This window comes from Podarcis cretensis, assembly GCF_951804945.1.
Source record: "Podarcis cretensis genome assembly, chromosome: 14".
Lineage (NCBI taxonomy): Eukaryota > Metazoa > Chordata > Lepidosauria > Squamata > Lacertidae > Podarcis > Podarcis cretensis.
The window spans coordinates 29,628,064-29,647,778 of NC_137183.1; the positions used below are offsets into that span (position 1 = coordinate 29,628,064).

The following is a 19,715-nucleotide window of genomic DNA, read 5'->3' on the forward strand; positions in this document are numbered from 1 at the left end:
AAAAATGGTTTGTTAATTGGTGAAAGAAGAGAATGTAAAATTACAGTATATTAAGATAAATTATGGTGAAAGAAGAGAGTGTAAAATTACAGTATGTTAAGATAAATTATTGGGATAAAAACAAAGATGGAAAGGATTTGCTGAAATATCTAATTGAACTAGAATACGAAAAAGGGAGGTATGAGGAGGTCAAGGAAATAAGTGTTAAATTTGCAGTGTCCCGTGCACAGCGGAATGATGAGGAGTACGTGCACATACTCTAAATTGCTTTATTTACATTTCAAAGCTGGTAGATTATAGAAAAACATCTTGCCTCTGCCGGAGCAGAGAAAGCATCCTCTCTCCTCTGAAGCACGGAGAGAAACAACTGTGTGAACAGTGAAAAACAGGAAACCAGTGTACGTCACATCCAGTCTCCTTTCCCGTGAGAAACTCCAACAGCAACTCTGACTGGAATGTAAACATTGTCTTGTGACAAGCATTTCGCTGCACAGTGAAGAGAGCAGAAACCAACAATAAGCAAATGGAAAATAAGTTATGGGAAGGTTTGATTTGTTTTGTTTTTTTGTTTTGTTTTTTTCTTTCTTTTTTTTCCCTTAATTGCTTGTATTTTTTCTGGGTTTTTATTTATTGATTGATTGATTGATTGATTGATTGATTGATTGTCTGTATTTATGGTCTCGTTTTTTCTTGCTTAATCTAGTGTTTTCTTTTTGTAATTTTCAAAACTGGAATAAATATTATTTTAAAAAAAACAAAACAACTAAAGCATCCATGACAGCTGGGTATCCAACTTCTGTTTACAAACCTCCAGCGCAGAAGGTTATCTGCCATTTTCCTTCTCCTGTGACTTTGCATTGCACATCCAGGCTGCTCTCCAGCCAGAGGACCCCGTGTTTGTGCTTGGGAGCTGGCTCTATCCCATCCCCCAAAGCAGCCTTCGTAAACCTGGCCCCCTCCAGGTGTTCTAGGCTTCAACACCCATCATCCCTTGGAACCAGCACAGCTAGATGATGCTGAGCAAGTCGAGTGGGTATCATAGTCCAAAACAGCTGGAAGGAACCAGCTGGAGGAAAGCAGACATTTGCTCTTCATTGAGCCGCTTAGAGGACCAGGCCTCTGGCTTTCAGAAGCGGGGAGCGTCCACCCAGCCCTGTGCAAGTCCCTGGGTCAGTGTCTGCAGCAGACTCCTGCAAAGGCTGCTGTTATCACTTGGGGGCAGGGGGGCCTCTGCAGCCAGCTCGAGGTGGGGCACACCCCGCCGGAGGCGGATTGGGGATGCTGAGCAGCGGAAGGAGCTGGTGATGATGGAGGAGGGCAGCTGTGAGGAAGACCCTGGGCCCCCCGCCCTGCAGCAGCCCCCCTGCCTCTGGCGCAAAGGCAAGGTGAAGAGACCGTAGAGGATGGGGTCCAGGCTGGAGTTGAGCAGGCCAAAGCAGAAAAGGATGTGAGCAACGGAATGGGAGACAGCTCCCTCCATGGCGGCTGGCCAGAACCAGTACCAGAGGCCCAGCAACTTGTAGGGGGTCCAGCAGACCACAAAGGAGCCCACAATGGCTATGCTGAGGCGCAGCATGCAGGGGCAGCTCCTTGGCAGACACTGCAAAGACAAAGAGAGGATAATGTAAGAAGAGCCTGCTGGATCAGGCCAAAGGGGGCCCATCTAGAACAGCATCCTGCTCTCACAGTGGCCAACCAGATGCCTGTAGGAAACCTGCAGGATTCAAGCTCTAGAGTCCTCTCCCCTCCTGTGGTTTCCAGCAATTGGGATTCAGAAGGATTGCTGCCTCCAGCTGTGGAGGGAGAGCACAGCCGTCATGGATAGCCCTCTCTTTGAAAGCCATCTAAATTGGTGGCCATCACTGCCTCCTGTGGGAGGGAGTTCCATAGTTTAACTATGAACTGGGTGAAGAAGGAATTCCTTTTATCCGCCCTGAGTCTTCCAACATTCAGCTTGCCTTTTCTCAGTCCCAAATGCTGCAACCTTTCTTCACTGGGGCGCCCTTGATCATTTTGGTTGCCCTTTTCTAAAGCTTTTCCAACTCCGCAATATCCTTTTTGAGGTGAGGCGACCAGAATGGTACACAGTATTTCAAATACAGTCGCACCATAGATTTCTATTATGGCATTATGATACAGGCAGATAATGTAGCATCCTCATTTTGCTCCCCAGCTTCTCTGCATTTCTGGGTGATGTATACTCGAAGGGTGGTCCTTGCCTACAGTGGAAATTGCCACTCTACTAGGGGTCTGCATGGGGTTTTCACACTCTCTCTCTCTCTCTCTCTCTCTCTCTCTCTCACACACACACACACACACACACCAGAAGGGAGTGAGAACAGGAGAAACTTTGCCTGGGAAACTTCTTCCCATGTCCATCAAAACACTTTGCCGGATTAGAACAAAAGTCAGCCTTCCAGAAACCTTCTACCAGGGAACATCACAAGCAGGCGCTCAAAAGAGAGAGCTGTGCCCTGTTGCTTGCCCTGGCATCTGGGAGTCAGGACCACAAGGCCTCCTCTGAGCATGGAGAAAGGCTCCATTTTTCCTGGTGAGGCTAATAACTTCCAGTTGACCTCTGCGGGCTTTTTCAGATCCTTCAAAAAAATCATTCCTGTGACAGATAGTTCCATCAGTTAATTCTTAGTATGGGAGTGGGAAACCTCAGGTTCGGGGGTCAAATGCAGCCCTCCAATCCTCTCTATGTGGCCCTCAGCACTCTCCCCAATCTTTGCCACCAACCGGCCTTTCTCCTCCCCTCTCCCCTCTCCCCTCTCCCCTGCGGAACTCACAGCAGCTGGAGGACCCAATGCGGCGGGAAATCTCAAGCAGGTGGTACATGACCCCAGTCAAGCTTGCGAAGATCTATCATCTGCCCAATAACAAATGTTGGAAATGTAAAGAGACTGAAGGTACCTTTTTCCACCTTTGGTGGACCTGCCCAAAGATTAAGGCCTTCTGGGAAATGATTTATAATGAAATTAAGAAAGTGCTTAAGTGCACCTTTAACAAGAAACCAGAGGCATTTCTCTTGGGTATGGTCGGCCAGTTGGTGTCGAAGAAGGATAAGAATTTCTTTTTGTACGCTACTACGGCAGCAAGGATTCTTCTAGCAAAGTATTGGAAGACACAAGAGCTACCCACGCTGGAGGAATGGCAGGCGAAAGTGATTGACTTTATGGGACTGGCAGAAATGACCGGCAGAATCCGCGACCAAGAGAAAGAGACTGTGGAAGAAGATTGGAAGAAATTTAAGATGTATCTTAAGAACTATTATAAAATTGAGGAGTGCTAAAATGCTGAGGGAAAGGAAGACGTAGAATTGCAGCGGAAAATTGTGTTTAATTTTAGGGTGGAATTGAAAAAGAGAATGAATTTACATTTAATTGGTTAAGAAGGGCTGCTGAATAATGGTTTAAAATTAAGGATGCAAAAAGGGAAAGGTATGGGGAAGTCCGGGAAAAGAGGGTTATGGAAATAAGGTTAAGAAAATATGGGTTTTTGTGTTTGTTTTGATGTTGTTTTTGTTTATGTTAAAAAATTTGGAAATTAATAAAAATTTTATTCAAAAAAAAAAAAGAAATCTCAAGCAGGATCTGGGAGTAGCAGGCAACCATGATGAGCAGCGGGAGCAGGAAGAGGCAAAGGAAGCTGAGCATGTTGTAGGCCGTCTCGTGCCAGCGCTGGGTGAAGGCAATCCTCGTTGTGCACTGGGTGAAGTTCTGCAGGGAGCTGATGGTGACCGTGCGGAACAGGAAGAGCTTGAGGGGGGAAACAGCAAACCGCCAAAGGTGAGGGGGGAGAGAAAATGGGGCTTTAAGCTCTTGCAACATGCTGAATTCAACCCCCCCCCCATACACCCCACCTTACCCCAACTTTTTAGGAGAGAAGCAGCCATCCCACCCTAGGACAGCTACGCTCCTCTCCTGGTGAAGGAGCCTTTCTTCCTCTGTGGGGCTTGCAGCTTTTGGAAGTTTGGGTGCAACTCAAACTCAGCTTGCAGAAGAGGGCTTTGCAAGGAGCTAAGTCAGGTAAGTTTTTAATGGCTGATGTTTTATCGCTTTTCTATTAATAATAATATTTTGTTGGGAGCTGCCCAGAGTGCCTGGGGAAACCCAGCCAGATGGGTGGAGTATTATTATTATTATTATTATTATTATTATTATTATTATTATTATAAATTTGGCCTGCAGCATGGGCGTAAATCAATAAAAAAGTAAATCAATAAAAATATTTAACTAACTTGAGTTTCTTCCCCTGCTAACATGAAGGCTGCCCCCCACTAACAAAAATCCTGACTACGCTCATGACCTGCAGATCCCCAGACTAACCCTGTACCTTTATTGCTATACAGTGGTACCTCGAGTTACAGACGCTTCAGGTTACAGACTCTGCTAACCCAGAAATAGTACCTCGGGTTAAGAACTTTGCTTCAGGATAGAACAGAAATCGTGCTCTGGCGGCACGGCAGCAGCAGGAGGCCCTATTAGCGAAAGTGGTGCTTCAGGTTAAGAACAGTTTCAGGTTAAGAACGGACCTCCAGAACGAATTAAATTCTTAACCCAAGGTACCACTTTACAGACTTCTCCCATTTGGCCATGAAGCTCACTGCCTCTCTCAGCCTAACCTACCTCACAGGGCTGTTGTGGGGATCAAATGCAGAGCAGGAAACAGAACTGTGAACACCGCCTTGCGCTCCATGGAGAAAAGAGGTTTGATAGGGATGCGATAAAATGAATAAATCTGAAAGGGCACCAGTTGGCGAAGGGAGGGGGGGGCAAGTACCTGAGGAATGGAGAGCCCAGCGCTCAATAGCCACGAGGCGTACAGCAGGACCTGACTCCTGCAGCGGGCCTTGGTGATGGTCAGGGGGTGCAGAATGGCATTTTGGCAGTCCAGGCTGATGATGGCGGTGACGAAGGCTGAAGCGTACATGGCCAGGAGTCTGAGGAACATGAGGAGGCGGCACGCCCAGTTGCCCACCCGCCACTGCAGGATGACGTTCCAGGCGGCATCCACGGGCATCACCACCAGGGCCACTAGTGGGTCGGCAGCCGCCAGGTGCAGGAGAAGCAGGCGGGCCTGGGAACGCTTGGACTGCGGCTTGCCCATGCCAACCCACAGGACTGCCACGCTGCAGGCTGTCAAAATCATGCAGAGCCCCAGAGTGATGGCCACGCGAGCCTTTGCTCCTGCCGAAAAGGTGGGCAGCTTCAGGGTTTCTGCCGTGGTACTGCCGTTGGCCCACATAGCCCCCTCTAAGGGGAACAAGCCGCCACAGGGTGCCACGCTGGAATTCTCCTCCAGGGTCATTGTGGGGACTGTTCACTTCCACCTAGGCAGCCGGGGGAGACACACAAACTGAGTTATAACAGGGTGCAGGCTAATGGGGATCTCACTCCCTCTCCCAGCAGATCCCTTGCTGTCCATCCACACACACCCATTCTGCCTCACCTGGAGCTGTCTGGGATGTTTCTCTGGAGCAGCTGTATCTGTGCTGTCTCTCTCGGAGCCACTGACTCAACTGGCTCAAGCATGGCCCCTCCAAGCCTCCACCTCAGGCTCTGCCCACCTCTCTACCTCCTTGGCACCTGCCCCAGCTCACCTGGCTGATTCCTCTTCACAGCAACAGACCTAGCCACTCAGCTCCCTTCCTGCTGCTCAGTGCCCTTGGCAGAGGCTTCTGTACTCTCCTCTTAATACCATCCCATGTCACACTGGCTCACTCCCACCCCCAGAGGGAGGGGCATACGCAGCCAAAACAGACCCCAGCTTGGATACCAAGGCTGTTTGGAAGTGCAAAAGAAGGCTGGTTTCTTTTTGCATCTCAGCTAAGAGCAGAAACAGAGACTCAATGGCTGCAGCAGCTGCTAAGGTAGTTCAGACAAGGCATCTTTTTCCTCATCAGAAAGTAGCCCCTGAGAACCCCTGTCAGCCTGTTCCGTGCTTGCAGGAGTCACCTCCACTTGCCTTGGGATCAAACTTAAGTCATTTGCAGATGCTACCTTTTGAAAGGCCATCTCTTTCTTGCTATAAACTGGGGAAGATCGCAGGACAGATAAAAGAAAGTCCTTATTCATATAGCGCAGAGTTGAGCTATGGAACTCACTCCCACAGGAGGCAGTAAAGGCCACCAACCTAGATGGGTTTGAAAGACAATTAATCTAATTCATTTGTGGCTACTAGTCATAATGGAGGCTAGGCAGCAAAGCTTCTCAATACCAGTTTCTGCAAGCCTCTCAGCGGTCATTCCTCCGCTGGTCACTGCTGTAGATACATGACCTAACTGCCTGTCTCCAGGCACAGCTATGATCTGCAAGGGATTCCCACAGAGCAGGGTTGAAGTTGCCAGCCTTCATGTCATGTTTGCAGACATCTTTGTAATGCAGAGATGGTCTGCCAACGGGTGGCGTCCCTGAAGCCAGTGCCCAGTAGAGCAAGGCCTAACAATCAGTCATTAAAAGTGTGCACCAGTGAGGGTCCTGCTGCTGTTTGCTGCCACCAAGGGGAGCACTTTGACGAGTGGCGCTCTTTCACATCTCAGTAGAAAATGAGGGATGATGCCAGGATTTGAGTAGAGGGACCCAGGCAGACCCAGGACTCCATCACGGCCAGCATGGTGTAGTGGTTAGAGTCTCGGGCTTGGACCCAGGAGAGATCAGAGTTCAGGGTTCAAATCCCCACTCAGCTAGGAGGCTCATTGGATGTGACCCCCAGGCACTGCCTCTCAGCCTAACCCACCTCACAGGGCTGTTGTGGGGATTGAATAGAGAAGGGGTGATGCACAGACACCACCTTCCATTCCTTGGAGAAAAAGAAGGGATATAAACTCAATAATAATAATAATAATAATAATAATAATAATAATAATAATAATAATATAAAATGGAGTAGCCAGGGGGCAGGGAATAGAGAACCCATGCTATATACTAATATATTGTTGTTGTTGTTGTTATCCGTCCGACAGGCAGCGGCTCCCTAGGGCTGCGGGCGGGCCAAACGGAAACACGATTGTTAGCTAGGGTCTCTGGAGCCCCCGGGGGCTGCCCACAAGCTGTGCTGAGAAGCGGAGGAGCAGGAGAGAAAGGAGGCAGCGGCCCGCAAGCAGGGTTGACTCCGACGGGACGGACGCCGCACTCTGCATCTCAAAGGCTCCGCCGGGACGATTAGCAAGTCCCTGCGCGAGGAAGGTGGGTTCATTAGGGGGCGGGGGAAGAGGCTCAAGCAGCCGCCAGGCAGTCGCCAGCAGGGGCGGGGTGCCGGGGCGAGCCGGACTCGAGAGCTCACGCAAATCCTGACACGCGGCGGCAGCAGGAGCACATGCCGCGCACGTCCAGCCCGCCCCGTCGAGTGTGGCTGCTGCTGCTGGGCCTTTGTTATGTACGGTGAGGCGAGGGGCGCCATCGGGCCGCCCTCCTGTCTCCCTCCGACTGGGGTCTGGCTTCTCTTCCCTCACCGCAGAGCAGAGCCCCCCCCCCCATGCCTCCCACTCCTGCCCAGGGTTGTGTTCATACGTGCAGCTTCGCTGGTTCTTGCAAGTCCCAGGAAGCCGAGGGGCTTCGTTTGCTGTCTTGTTTACAGACTATTGTGTTGATTTTGTACTGTTCTAATCTGCTCCTAGACCTTTGGGGGAAAGCTGGTAATAAATATGCTAAATCTAAAACGGATTTGAGGTTTTTACAGAGGGGAATTAATGGGATTCCTCCTGGCTGAAATTAATAAATTCTGACTGTAAAAACTTTTCCTCTAGGTCTGGGGTGACCCTGGCAGGGGCGCTGGGTTTGGAGGGGCAGAAACAGGCCGTCATTAACCCACGTTAACCCCCACTCACAAGGCCCCACCCAACTGTCTTTGCCTTGGGAGCATTACTGCACTTCAACTACTGTATAGGGTGTTTTTTTCATTCACAGAATCTGTATATTGCTTTTCACTGTCAAATATTCTCTAATCAGTTCGCAGAATTAAGAGTTGGGACCAGTTAAATAAACCTCTAATAAACAAATAGGTTAAAGTGGGATTCTTTATTTACAGTCATTTGTATCACACATGTTCTCTCTGGGTAAAAGCTACAATCCGAGGAGCTACAAAAATAATTAAAACATCAATTAATATAAGAAGTATTGAAACAATATCATTATTAGAGACTCACAACAAATCAGGTGGAAAAAGCAGTAAAAAGAACAGCTCAGATATATGTTTGCAACAGGAGCGGGAAACCTGATTTTAAGAAATTCTATTAAAGCAATTCAGTTTGATTTGTAATAATTTAGAAAATTAATAAAAATAAATGGGGGAAAACAGCTCAAGAAACATCCATAAAATAACGCCCTCAAACACCTTCAGCTCCCTCTAAAAAGGAAGCAAAAGAAGAGGGAGGGGCCTCTCCAGGGTCCTAAGGTGAACTATAAGGAAGGCCCTGTTAATCTAGATTAGAAAGCAGCACAACTTCTTGGTAGATCTCAGAGTGGAGTGGGGTAGAGACATCAGGTGGAAGGCCAATTAAGGCTTCAGACAGAGTCTTTTTGGACCTAGGAAGGAACTGGCAACCTGAGCAAAGGCTTTAGAATATGCAAAGTAAGTTTGCCACCACCTTATTAGCTGTGATTCCTGCATTTCAGAGCATTGGACTAGATGACCCTTAGCTTCCTTTGAATGCTACAATTCTATGATTATATGATTCTACCCATCAGTAGCCTCGCTATGTTCAGTACCAGGTTCCAGATGAAGCTTCCAGACCTTCAAGGGCATCATGGCCCATCACTTTGCAGCCATGTCATTGAGAAATTGCCAAGGAACAAATAACTCTGACCACGTGGGCTTACATCTTCCAGCAATGCAGCCAGACCAACCCCTAAAAGTGGACTCCAGGCCATATCCATTGCTTCCTAGGAGTCCAGAGAGTCATAGGAATTTCCAGGCCACAGAGTCCCCCAGATAGCCAGTGAGCCGAGGTGGCCTAGCCCATCTTCCACTCAAGATTAAGTCTACATTTATTGACCTCCATCTAGTTCACTGCTGGTCTCACGTACAGAGAAGCCACTACCACTTCTCTTGGAGAACAGAGCAGGGTGACACCAGCAGATTCACGACACAACACTTCCTGACCCCAGATAGCCGTGCCCACAAGTGTCATGGAGATGTGGACTTGTGACAAAACAGATTTGTGCATTGCAGGGGTTGAACTAGATGACCCCCTAGAGTCCCTTCCATCTCTACAAAGGGCAAATGAAAAGCAACAGGGTTACCCCACCGACAGCACCAGCAATCTATACACCCAAAAATACAGACAGGAAAAGATCCAGATAGGCTGTTGTGAGACAGAAATGCTGGTCTAGGCTCCTTGGGGAAGACATCAATAATTAACCCTAGATGTGTGGGGGGACAGGACTTGTTAGGGTCAGTGGGAAAGGAAAGCTATTCTGCACTTGCTCAGAGGCTCTGTCCTGACATCTCATCCCTGTGTATTGTTCTGACTTGGAGCTTGATTGAGTCATTGATTCACTGCATCTATATCTCCAAGGAGCTTGAGGTGACATACATGGTTCTCCCCCTCTCCATTTAATCCCCACAACAACCCTGTGAGATAGGTTAGGCTGAGAGGCAGTGACTGGCCCGGGGTCACCCAGTGAGCTTCATGGCTGAGTAGGGATTTGAACCCTGGCCTCTCGGGTCCCAGTCCAGCGCACTAACCACTATACCACACTGGAAGCAACGTCCTCTTCTGCCCTACCCACAAAGCCAGCCCACAAAGAGCCAAGCTGGCAAAGGACAGAACACATCAGAACACAAAAAGAGATGTCCTGCCTCCATGGAGGCAGAAGATATTGTGGCTAGTAGCCACTGACAGCATTCTTAATCTTAAAACAGCACTGACAGTCTTAATTTTTTTTAACCCTTTCCACGTTGGTGGCAATCACTGCCTCTTGTGGGAGCCATGCCAGTGACTCTTCCTTTTGTCTATCACAGCAGGGATTAGGGCAAAGTTTGTTCACAAATGCCACAACCTTGCCAGCTGCTCTTAGACTTCCAAAGCAACATGGAGTGAGGGAAGGCAGGGGCAGCTGGCAGAAGAGCTTAACTGGCACCTTGCTTCCTAGAAGGTCCTTGCCTCTAGGGAAGAAAGAGTCTTTCAGTTTGGGAGGGGTCTTTCTGCTCCAGAGCGCTTCTTGCCATGGTGATGTCCCCACTGGGCTCCTGAGCTTCCAGATGCCAGTCAGGCCAGTTGGCACAGGGCAGGCAAGGGGGTGTGAAGGTCAGCCTTGAGATGCCGGCGGAAGGAAGCCCTCCAGGAAAGCCACCAGCTCATCGGGGAGAATCTGGAAAGAGAGGCAAGAGAGAGAGAGAGAGCAATGTAGGGGGTCAGCATCAGTCAAGGGCAAGTGGTCAGGGAGGGGGCAGAAGGAGCGCTCTGTTCTTGGCTGTCCCCTGCTTTGCCTTATGCTCAGCTGCCGAACAGGAAACTGAACATCTGAATTAGAGCCACTGGTCCATCTAGCTCAGTATTGCCTGCACTGACTGGCAGCAGCTCTCCAGGGTTTCAGGCAAGGGTTTCTCTCCTAGCCCTATCTGGAAATCCCATCGGAAATGAACTTGGGACCTTTTGCATGCGTAGCTCTGAGCTGCGACGGTCCTTCCCGCTTTAAGGCTTCCCTTGAACCTGCCCAGGGGAGCAGAGAATAGCCGGAGTCGGAAGGGCCGTTTGCAGCTGGAGGAGGTCCAGAGCTGCATGCAAAAGGCCACATGCTCAAGGCGCTGCCAGTCCGCGCTGGACGGAGCTTGCTGCCCAGGTGTGGCTCGAGGGACGTACCTGCGAGGAAAGATCCAGCTCCGCGAGCTCCGCAGTCCAGGGCGGCTCTGTTCGCCCGCCTCCATCGGTGGAGGACTCGGCAGGGGCCCCGGTTCCGGAGCAGGACGGAGAACCCAGCAGCCAGGGGGCCGACGGCGAGGCAGGGGAGCGGCAGCAGCAGGAGGCGTCGAGGGGGTCCTGCTGGAGGCCGCGAGACCAAGCTAGGGGATCGGGCGCCGTCGGGGTGCGTCGGGCAGCGCGGGCCAGCGCCTCCTTGCTGAGGCCCAGCTGCTCGGAGAGGTGCGCGATGTAGCGGCTGGCCAGGCGGAGCGTCTCGATCTTGGTCAGGCTCTGCCCGGCAGGCGCCACCGAGGCCGGCAGGTAGAGGCGCAGCGTGTGCAGGGCCTGGGCCAGGCGCCGCATGCGGTGCTTTTCGCGCTGGCTGGCGCTCTGGCGCTGCCCCAAGCCTAGCCGGGCCCGACGGCCGCTGCTGCTGCTGCTGCTGCCGCCGCCGCCTTTTCTGACCCCGAGGCCCGCGCTGCTCCAGGGGCAGGGCGAGGGCGAGAAGCCGCAGGAGTCCGGAGAAGAGGCCGGGGAGGCGCTGCTGGAGCCGTCGGGCCATCCCCACGTCGGGTGCTGGGGCTGAGGCTGAGGCTGGGCGGCCCAGAAGGAGGGCAGCTCCAGAGCTGGGCTCCCGAGTGGGGCAGTGGGATAGCCGTGGGCCATGGCTGCAGCCGAGCTGGCTCTGGGAGGACGCCGAGGCGGCCGCCGGCCTTTATGCTGGCCCGAAGGTGTGAACTGGCACCTCCGCGAAGCCCAGCGGCGCATCAAAGCCGGGCTCTTTGAAGGGGGGGGGGGAGTACCACCCCGGCCGAGGGGGGTCCTTTTTGGGGACGTTGGGGACGCCCCTTCCCTTCTCTAAGAGACCCTAATCCACCCGCAACAAGTTTCAGGAGAAAAGCGATGACTTTTTCACGCCGTGCATAATTAAAACTGTGGAACTACCTCCCACAGGAGGCCCTCCTGACCACCAACTTTCGTGGCTTTAAAAGAATAATAGAATCATAGAATTACAGAGTTGGAAGGGACCCCAAGGGTCATCTAGTCCAACCCTCTGCAATGCGGGTATTTCAGTTAAAGCATCCATGACAGATGGCCATCCAACCTCTGCTTAAAAACCTCCAAGGAAGGAGAATCCACAACCTCCTGAGGGAGTCCGTTCCACTGTGGAACAACTCTTACCAACCGAAAGTTATTCCTGATGTTTTGTTGGAATCTCCTTTCTTGTGACTTGAATCCATTGGTTTTCGTCCTAGCCTCCGGGGCAGACTTGCTCCATCTTCCATGTGACAGCCCTTGAGATACATTTGAAGATGGAATTGGATTTGCCGGAAGCCACTGAAGGGAAATGTGTTCTTGTGATCCGCTCCTGCTAGTTGGCTTCCCGTAATAGAAGTCCGGCTGCCCACTATGAGAACAGGACACTGTACTAAATGGGCCTTGCTTCTTATGGGGGGTGAATGGGGCGCCTCAACTTGGGCAGGTGGGATGTGACATGAGTCTGACTGACAGGGAACAAAGGAAACCTCATTGGCATTGGAAGGGGCTCCCAGGTGCCAAAGCAGCGCCCAAGGGCAGCAGGTGCCACAGGCAAAGGCAGGCATCAGGGTTTGCAGCAGCCCCCTGCCCCGCCACAGGCCAGGGTCAAAATGGAGCCCCTCCTCAGCCAAAGGAGGACTAGATCAGCCTCCCTCTATCTGGTGCCCTCCAGAGTTTTTGGACTACTACTCACATCAGCTGGAAGGCGCCAGGTTGGGGAATCCCAGGCTTGGTCCAAGGACTGATAGTCACATGGTTTGTGCTCCCTGCCTCTAAGGAGTGTGATGCAAAGCAAGTTTCTCTCCTAACTAGTCACTCTTTGGTGCATGTGATTTAGCCTTTCCTTTTTCAGGGTACAGTCAGCATAAGCATCATTTGCCCTTCCAACACCCTTGCAAGGTAGGCCTCCCAGTGATCTGTATGGCTCTTTGTGCATGGCACACACTAGGCCCCCAAGTCACTTATGTTCTGTTGTGGCTGGAAAATGCCTCCAGTGCCAGGAACCTGCACGGTATCTAATCCAGCCTGAGGGCCTCAGCTGGAGAGTGCCAGGAGCGATTCCCCTCCAGAAGCCCCTCTTTGCTCACTGGGAGGACCTACCAGCCACTTGCACAGGGACTTCTCTGTAGTAGCCCCAACCACCTCTGCATATATAGAATGCTCTCCCCCAAAGAGGCCCACCTGGAGCCAACCTTGCCATTATTTTGCCATCAAGCAAATACGTCTTTTGTGTTCTTGGGCAACACCAAAAATATTTGGATATATTGTACAATCTGTTTCTAATCTGCTTTTGTCATTTTATTATTGTATTTTCACCTTGGTTGTAAATCAGTTCAGGACTTCTTTACTGGGGAATGGCATACCGATTTGTCAAACCAGAATCAGCCCTGACCTCAAGAATCAGGCCTCTTCTTATCCAGCGTACAGTTTCCCAGCCTGGAGACCTGGCACCACCAGGGAGGCCAGGGAGAGGCCTGAGGAATGTGCCCAGCAGGCCAGTCACACCCTCCCTCTAATAAACTTTGGGTCCCCTCCTCTGCCAGCCAGCGGAGGAGCAGAAAGATGCCTGCTGGTTGCCCAGCTCACAGGGTAAAAAGGTTTGCCACTGGCATATGGGCACATGCACTCACTCAACCCAAATCTTGAGGGGCACCAGGAGGTAGCAAAGCAACCTCTAGCATACGCAAGGGTTCAAACTTCAGGTGGCAAAAGGGAGAGAGAGAGAGCTGGAGTCTCCTTCCTCAAGGTTGTTGACTTGTTAGGAGTTTCCTTCAGTTTAGTATCAGTTATTGCATAGTATTCATCCCCAGCCCAGATGGATGGATGCAGCTTGTTAGGAGGATGTGGAATGAAACTTACTGGCCTCTCTGTGGAGCGAGATCTCATGATAATAGTGGCCATCAAGCTCCTCTGGGTGTGAGCCAGAGTGCGGGTGTCTGCAATACCCCAGATGTGAAGTAGGGTGGGCCCCTGGATCTATGAAGATTGAGCCTTGAGTCCAAACAGTGTGGTGTAGTGATGAGAGAACTGAACTAGGACCCGGGAGACCAGGGTTCAAATCCCTAGTCAGCCATGAAACTCACTGGGTGACCCTGGGCCAGCCACTGTCTCTCTCCACCTAACCTGCCTTGCAGGGTTGTTGTGTGGATTAAACAAGTAGAGGGAGAACCATGTACACCATCTTGAGCTGCTTGGGAAAAAGTTGGGATAAAAACACAGTAAAAAACCTGTTGGAAATAGATGCATCTAGAGCAATGTGGGAGATTTGTACACTAATTTTTATTTCTTTGTTAGGCACAATCTTATCTCTTGTTTAGATGTAAGCTGTTAAATTAGGTTGGTTTATTTGTATTGTTTTATGCAAACTTGTGTGGATTGATATATATATATATATATATATATATATATATATAGTTGATGTCATTCCTAATTTTTGCTAATCTATCTATTGAATGGCTATACTTGTTCCTTTGATATGTTATGAGCCACTTTGAGAACAGATTTGTGGGAAAGTGGGATTCAAATAAACAGATGATGGTGTTGGTGACTTTCCATTGCAGGCCTGATTGCACTGAGTTTTCCAAACTGAGCAACACACACACACACACACACACACACACACACCCTGCTCCCCCATTCCCAGCAGATTCTGCCTTGAGCCCTGGACTAGGCTCTGGAGCCCACAGTCCCAGATCCCAGAGTGTGAAACAGCTGGACGGACTACGGCGGGGGCAGGGGGGCAGCTTTCCCAGGCCCTGCCCAGGAGGCCCTTGACACCCCTGGTGTAAAGGTTGCCAGGGAAACCCAGCCTTGCCGTTCTGGGAAACAGACCTTTTGGGGAAAGATCCAGAGGGAACGCAGAGCAAAGGCAGCTTCCAAAATACCGACGTGGGCGAAGTGTGATGAGACAACAAGAGCTGAACACAAACACCAGCACACCTGGGCAAGCACTGGTGGGCCCAGGAGAGACCCCCATGCAAGCGTTGCATCCTGGGAGCTGGATGACAGGGGGGGTCCCTTGTGGAGGATGGAGCATAGGGCATCTTTGTGGTGGTGGCTGCTGCCACATCAGGTATCTGATGAGTGACAGCCCCTTACCTGCACAGGAGGGATGAGCCCAACACAGGGGAGCAATGGTGAGATATTTTCTCTCTCTCTCATAAGCCTAGAGCCCAGTGGGACGATCCAATGATGCTGAATGTTAGCAGGTTTAGAGCAGAGGGGGACCGCTTCACACAGCACAGAGGAGGACGACTTTACTATTCGACAGTTGTGCATTACTAGAATTGGTGTAGTATAGTGGTTATCGAGTGTTGGACTAAGACCTGGGAGAACAGGGTTCAAATCCCCACTTGGCCATCGACATCACTGGGCGGCCACGGTCCAGTCACTGCCTCTCAGCCTAACCTACCTCACAGGGTTGTTGTGGGGATTAAAGGAGGAGACCACTATGTACACTACCTTGAATCCCTTGGAGAAAAGGTGGAATATAAATGAAAAATAAATAAATGCCCACCATGGGATCTTCTGGTGAAGGTCGGGACAAGGAATCATACGAATATATTTCTATGAATAAAAGTAATGGAACTGTGGGATTTGCTACCATGGCCATAGCATGGAGAGTCTTCAAGGGGTATTGGGAAAATTCCTTCCAGTAGCACCTTAGAGACCAACTAAGTTTGTTATTGGTATGAGCTTTTGTGTGCATGCACACTTCTTCAGATAAGGTGCTACTGGAAGGAATTTTTTTATTTTGTTTCAACTACAGCAGACCAACACGGCTACCTACCTGTAACTGGGAAAATTCATGTTGTCTTTAGTTACTCATTTATTTATTTTATTACTTTTATATCCCACCTCCTTTCCTCCAAGATGAAAACATAGATCTCCTTTTCCCCATTTTAACTCACAACAAGCCTGCAAGGCAGCTTAAGCTGAGAGTGAGTGACTGGCCCAAGGTCACCCAGGGAGCTTCATGGATCGGCAGGGATTTGAACCCTGGTCTACCAGGTCCTAGTCCAACACTCTAACCACTGCACTACCCTGGTGCTCATAGAATTGTAGTGTTGGAAGGCACCTGACCCAAGGGCCATCTAGCCCAACCCCCTACAATGCAGGAATCATGGCTAAGCTGTCAATCATGAAGGCTGTGTCATACCACCACCAGCAGGAACAGGAGGCACCCCCAGTGGCTGGGAAGCAACAACAGGAGATGGCTATAGCACATGCGTGGAGTTACTATTAGGTTGGCCACCATGAGCCCAGGATGCTGAGCAATGTGGGCTTTGGCCTTGTTCCAGCTGCAGGACTCTTCTGAACCCCTTCACTTTGGACCTTTGCTGCCTGCCATTGCCAGGCAATCTGCCTCTGCCCTCCTGCAGCAGCAGGGCCCACGGATTCCCCCCCTGCCTTCACACCTTGAATATCATTAGCTGTGGTGCAGCTAAACTGATCCAAAGCTGGGATTGAAATCTGCCCGGGGGGCCTCTTCACACTTCCCCAGGTCCTTATTTGGACAAGTGGAGGAGAGAAGGTCTTCACACTCAGCCCCCTTGCCCTGAGAAGCTGACCCACAAACAGATTTCCCAGCGCTTGGGAAAAGCTGCCAGAGATTGGGGTCCACAGTGTGGGAGGTGGTGTGGGAGAAAGCCAGGGGACGGACCCATACTCTGCAATGATCACTGGAGGCCTTTTCATCTCCAAACTGGGCATTCCAAGCTGCTCTTTATCTGAAAAACCTTGGATTTGCACATCTTTAGCTGTTCCTTAGCCTTAGTCTTTTCTATAATCAAAATGTACCTGCATTGCAGGGGGGTTGGACTAGATGACCCTTGAGGTCCCTTCCAGCTCTACAGTTCTATGGTGACAAGGCCTCCCCAATTCAGCAGTGTCCAAACCCTGACCTTTCCTCCTCTATACAGAACACCACGGCATAGGGGCCAACTCCCTTGGGCCCTGGATGCCCAGGCACCCACAAGATTCCTCATGAAGGGGCCAGGCACCCACAAATTTCAGTGCCAGGGCCGTGCATGCTCTCACATTCCACAGCAGGTAGAGGAGAATCCAGTGACTGACAGACGAGGTGACACGGGCATGTGCTCTCAGGAAGGCAGTGGAGAAGTCCTCTTTAACTTATTTTCATGTATTTATTTGTTTCTTTTTGAAAATATTTGTATACTGCTGGGTCATGAAAAATATATCGCAGCAGTTTACAGCAATAAAGCCATATAAGGAAAAGTTAAAAACAGACATCAGTTAACCTGGTGGAACACATAGGTTTTTGCAGGCATTTAAAAGCTGGCACAAAAGGCGCCTGCTGACTCACAAGTGGCAGAGAGTTCCACAGGACTGGACCTAAGCGCTCAGTTGCTTGTTTTTGCCAAATAAGCCTAGCCAATTTGAGGAATGACCAGTGATGCTCCTGCAGATGATCTCAGTGGTCAAGCTGGGATATAAGGGTTCAGGCAATCCCCAAGGTAACCAGGACCAGTCTCTCTGACCCTAGCACCAGGTGATTCCCAAACCAAAAGATGGTGCTCCTATAGACAACAGCAACACCCCTGACTCAAACCCCCAGTCTGGCTTGGGGTGGGCAGGTGCTGGGTGACGTCAGGTTTGCCCGGCTTCCTTGCCTAAGCCAGATCAGCCCGCTCATCCACAATCACAGAATTGTGGAGTTGGAAGGGACCACGAGGATCATCTAGCACAACCCCCTGCAATGCAGGAATCGTTTGCCCAACGTGGGGCTCAAACCACAATGCTGAGCTCAATCTATCCCAACATCAAATTGTGAATGAGCATGGATTTATTACAGATTGATTTGGCGTACAGCAACAGCATCACCAGGCCAGAGGGCTTGGCAGATATGCTGCCAGTAACCTCCGGTGGAGTGAGAGGGCTAGAATGAGGAATGGAGGCCAAACACCCAGGCCTCTGCCCCAGATGGTGGTCAACCCCACCACTCACGCTGTGCCTTCCCCTGCCCATCACCACCACTGGAATTGGGGCACCAGCTTGAGCACTACCTGCTACTTGCCCACCCAGAAGCATTAATTAACACACCGCCATTCATCTGCTAGGTGGCGGAGGGAAAGAAAGGTCCAGTACTATATGCATCCCACATGGTGTTACTCTCCGGAATACAGTGGTACCTCAGGTTAAGTACTGTACTTAATTCGTTCTGGAGGTCCGTTCTTAACCTGAAACTGTTCTTAACCTGAAGCACCACTTTAGCTAATGGGACCTCCTGCTGCTGACGTGCCGCCGGAGCACAATTTCTGTTCTCACCCTGAAGCAAAGTTCTTAACCCGAGGTGCTATTTCTGGGTTAGCGGAGTCTCTAACCTGAAGCGTCTGTAACCCGAGGTACCACTGTACTATACAAGGAGAAACAAGGGACTGGGACCTGCTTTTCTCCCTCTCCCATGAAGGCCATGGGGCTGATAGGAGGGAACCAAGTCAGGGAAGGCAATTTCTCCCTCTCTCTGAATTTGTGGAACCTTCCTGGGAAGAGAAATCTACAGGTCCTGCAGCAAACAGCTTTGCACATTTTGGGGTGCTGGGTAAGTAACTGCAGGAGGGAGCAGGATGGGTCTCCTTGGAGGCAGGTCAAGGTCCCCTCATATTGCCTGCGAGGGCAACTACTCAGGAGCCCTGGCCAAGGAGGGGAGGCAGCAGGAGCCAAGAGAGGCTTGGAAAGAGAATTAGCAGCTGACAGGACTGTGTGAATTGCCTTCTGCACACTTCCCAAGCCCAGGGTGGCAACGATCAGGAGCAGAGCAGTGAAAAGTCACACCTTTGCAAATGAGGCTGCCTTTCCCACAGCTCCAGGGCTGGGGTCCCCCCTGTGGCCTTTGACCCCTCCCACAAACCTGCGAGGTGCCACTTCACACCTCCCAGGGCAGCATAAAGAGGACCCCTCCCACGTCCAGGCCAAAGTGGCCGCTGTCCTCCACTCATATCCAGCTCTCCAGCCCATCTCTTTGGCCAGGACCTCCTTGTCCCCAGCTGGGCCATGACATGGGGCCAGGCCGGCTCCTGCTCTGCCCCCTACACGGCTTACAGCCAGAGCCTGGTCCCAGAGCAGGCCCACCGCTGGCTCCCAAAGGCCAGGGCACCCCAGAGGGCATCATGCCTCGCTGCTGGCAGCCAGCGCCAGAGTGCCAGCCAGAGAGAGAAGCACCGCATGCGACGCCTGGCCCAAGCCCTGCACACCCTGCGCCTCTACCTGCCAGCCTCGGTGGCACCCGCTGGGCAGAGCCTGACCAAGATCGAGACACTCCGGCTGGCCATCCGCTACATCACCCACCTCTCTGAGCAGCTGGGCCTCAGAGAGGAGGCGCCGGTGCAGAGGAGGGCAGTGCTGGCGCAGCCTCACTGCCCCCTGTGCTTCTCAGGGCTTGGCTGCTGCCAGGCAAGGAGGTCAGACCAGGACACCACTGAGTCCCCGGCCCAGGACCGACCAGCCCCTGAGACTTGGATGGCCTCCCCACCCTGCCTGATCGGAATGGGTCAGGGGGTCCAGGTCCCCGACTCTAGAACCTGGCCACTGCCTCCTTGTGGCCTCCAGGATGAGACTCCTGCTGCCGTTGCAGAAAGCTGGATGCCTCCAGAGCCCTCTCTTCAGATCCAGGCCTCTCCTGAGCTGCAGAGGACTCCTTGCCCTCCCTCACCTTGCATGAGGTCACCCATGGACAAACCAGGCAGAGTCTGGCCTGGGCCGCAAACAGCAGCAGATACCCCTGTTGTCACCTGGGAAGGGCCAGCCTGGGACCTTGAAGAGCCATCTGGCTGCAAGGTAGGTGCTGCATGGGGGTGCCTCTCCTCCTGGC

General features: G+C 51.4%; 1 protein-coding gene and 1 pseudogene across 2 annotated transcripts; both read right to left on the reverse strand.

Moving 5' to 3' along the window:
- Positions 1-3,533: 3,533 nt before the first annotated feature.
- LOC307202706 (gonadotropin-releasing hormone II receptor pseudogene) lies at positions 3,534-5,313 on the reverse strand (annotated as a pseudogene). Its single transcript has 2 exons — positions 4,786-5,313; positions 3,534-3,761 (listed from the first exon to the last, which is right to left on the reverse strand). The product of its transcript is annotated as a gonadotropin-releasing hormone II receptor pseudogene (transcript).
- A 4,876-nt stretch (positions 5,314-10,189) lies between these two features.
- Positions 10,190-11,538, reverse strand: LOC307202728 (uncharacterized protein). Its single transcript, XM_079952911.1, has 2 exons — positions 10,808-11,538; positions 10,190-10,316 (listed from the first exon to the last, which is right to left on the reverse strand). The coding sequence occupies exons 1-2, from the start codon at positions 11,510-11,512 to the stop codon at positions 10,254-10,256; spliced, it is 768 nt and encodes a 255-aa protein (XP_079809037.1). The 5' UTR covers positions 11,513-11,538; the 3' UTR covers positions 10,190-10,253.
- Positions 11,539-19,715: the final 8,177 nt, after the last annotated feature.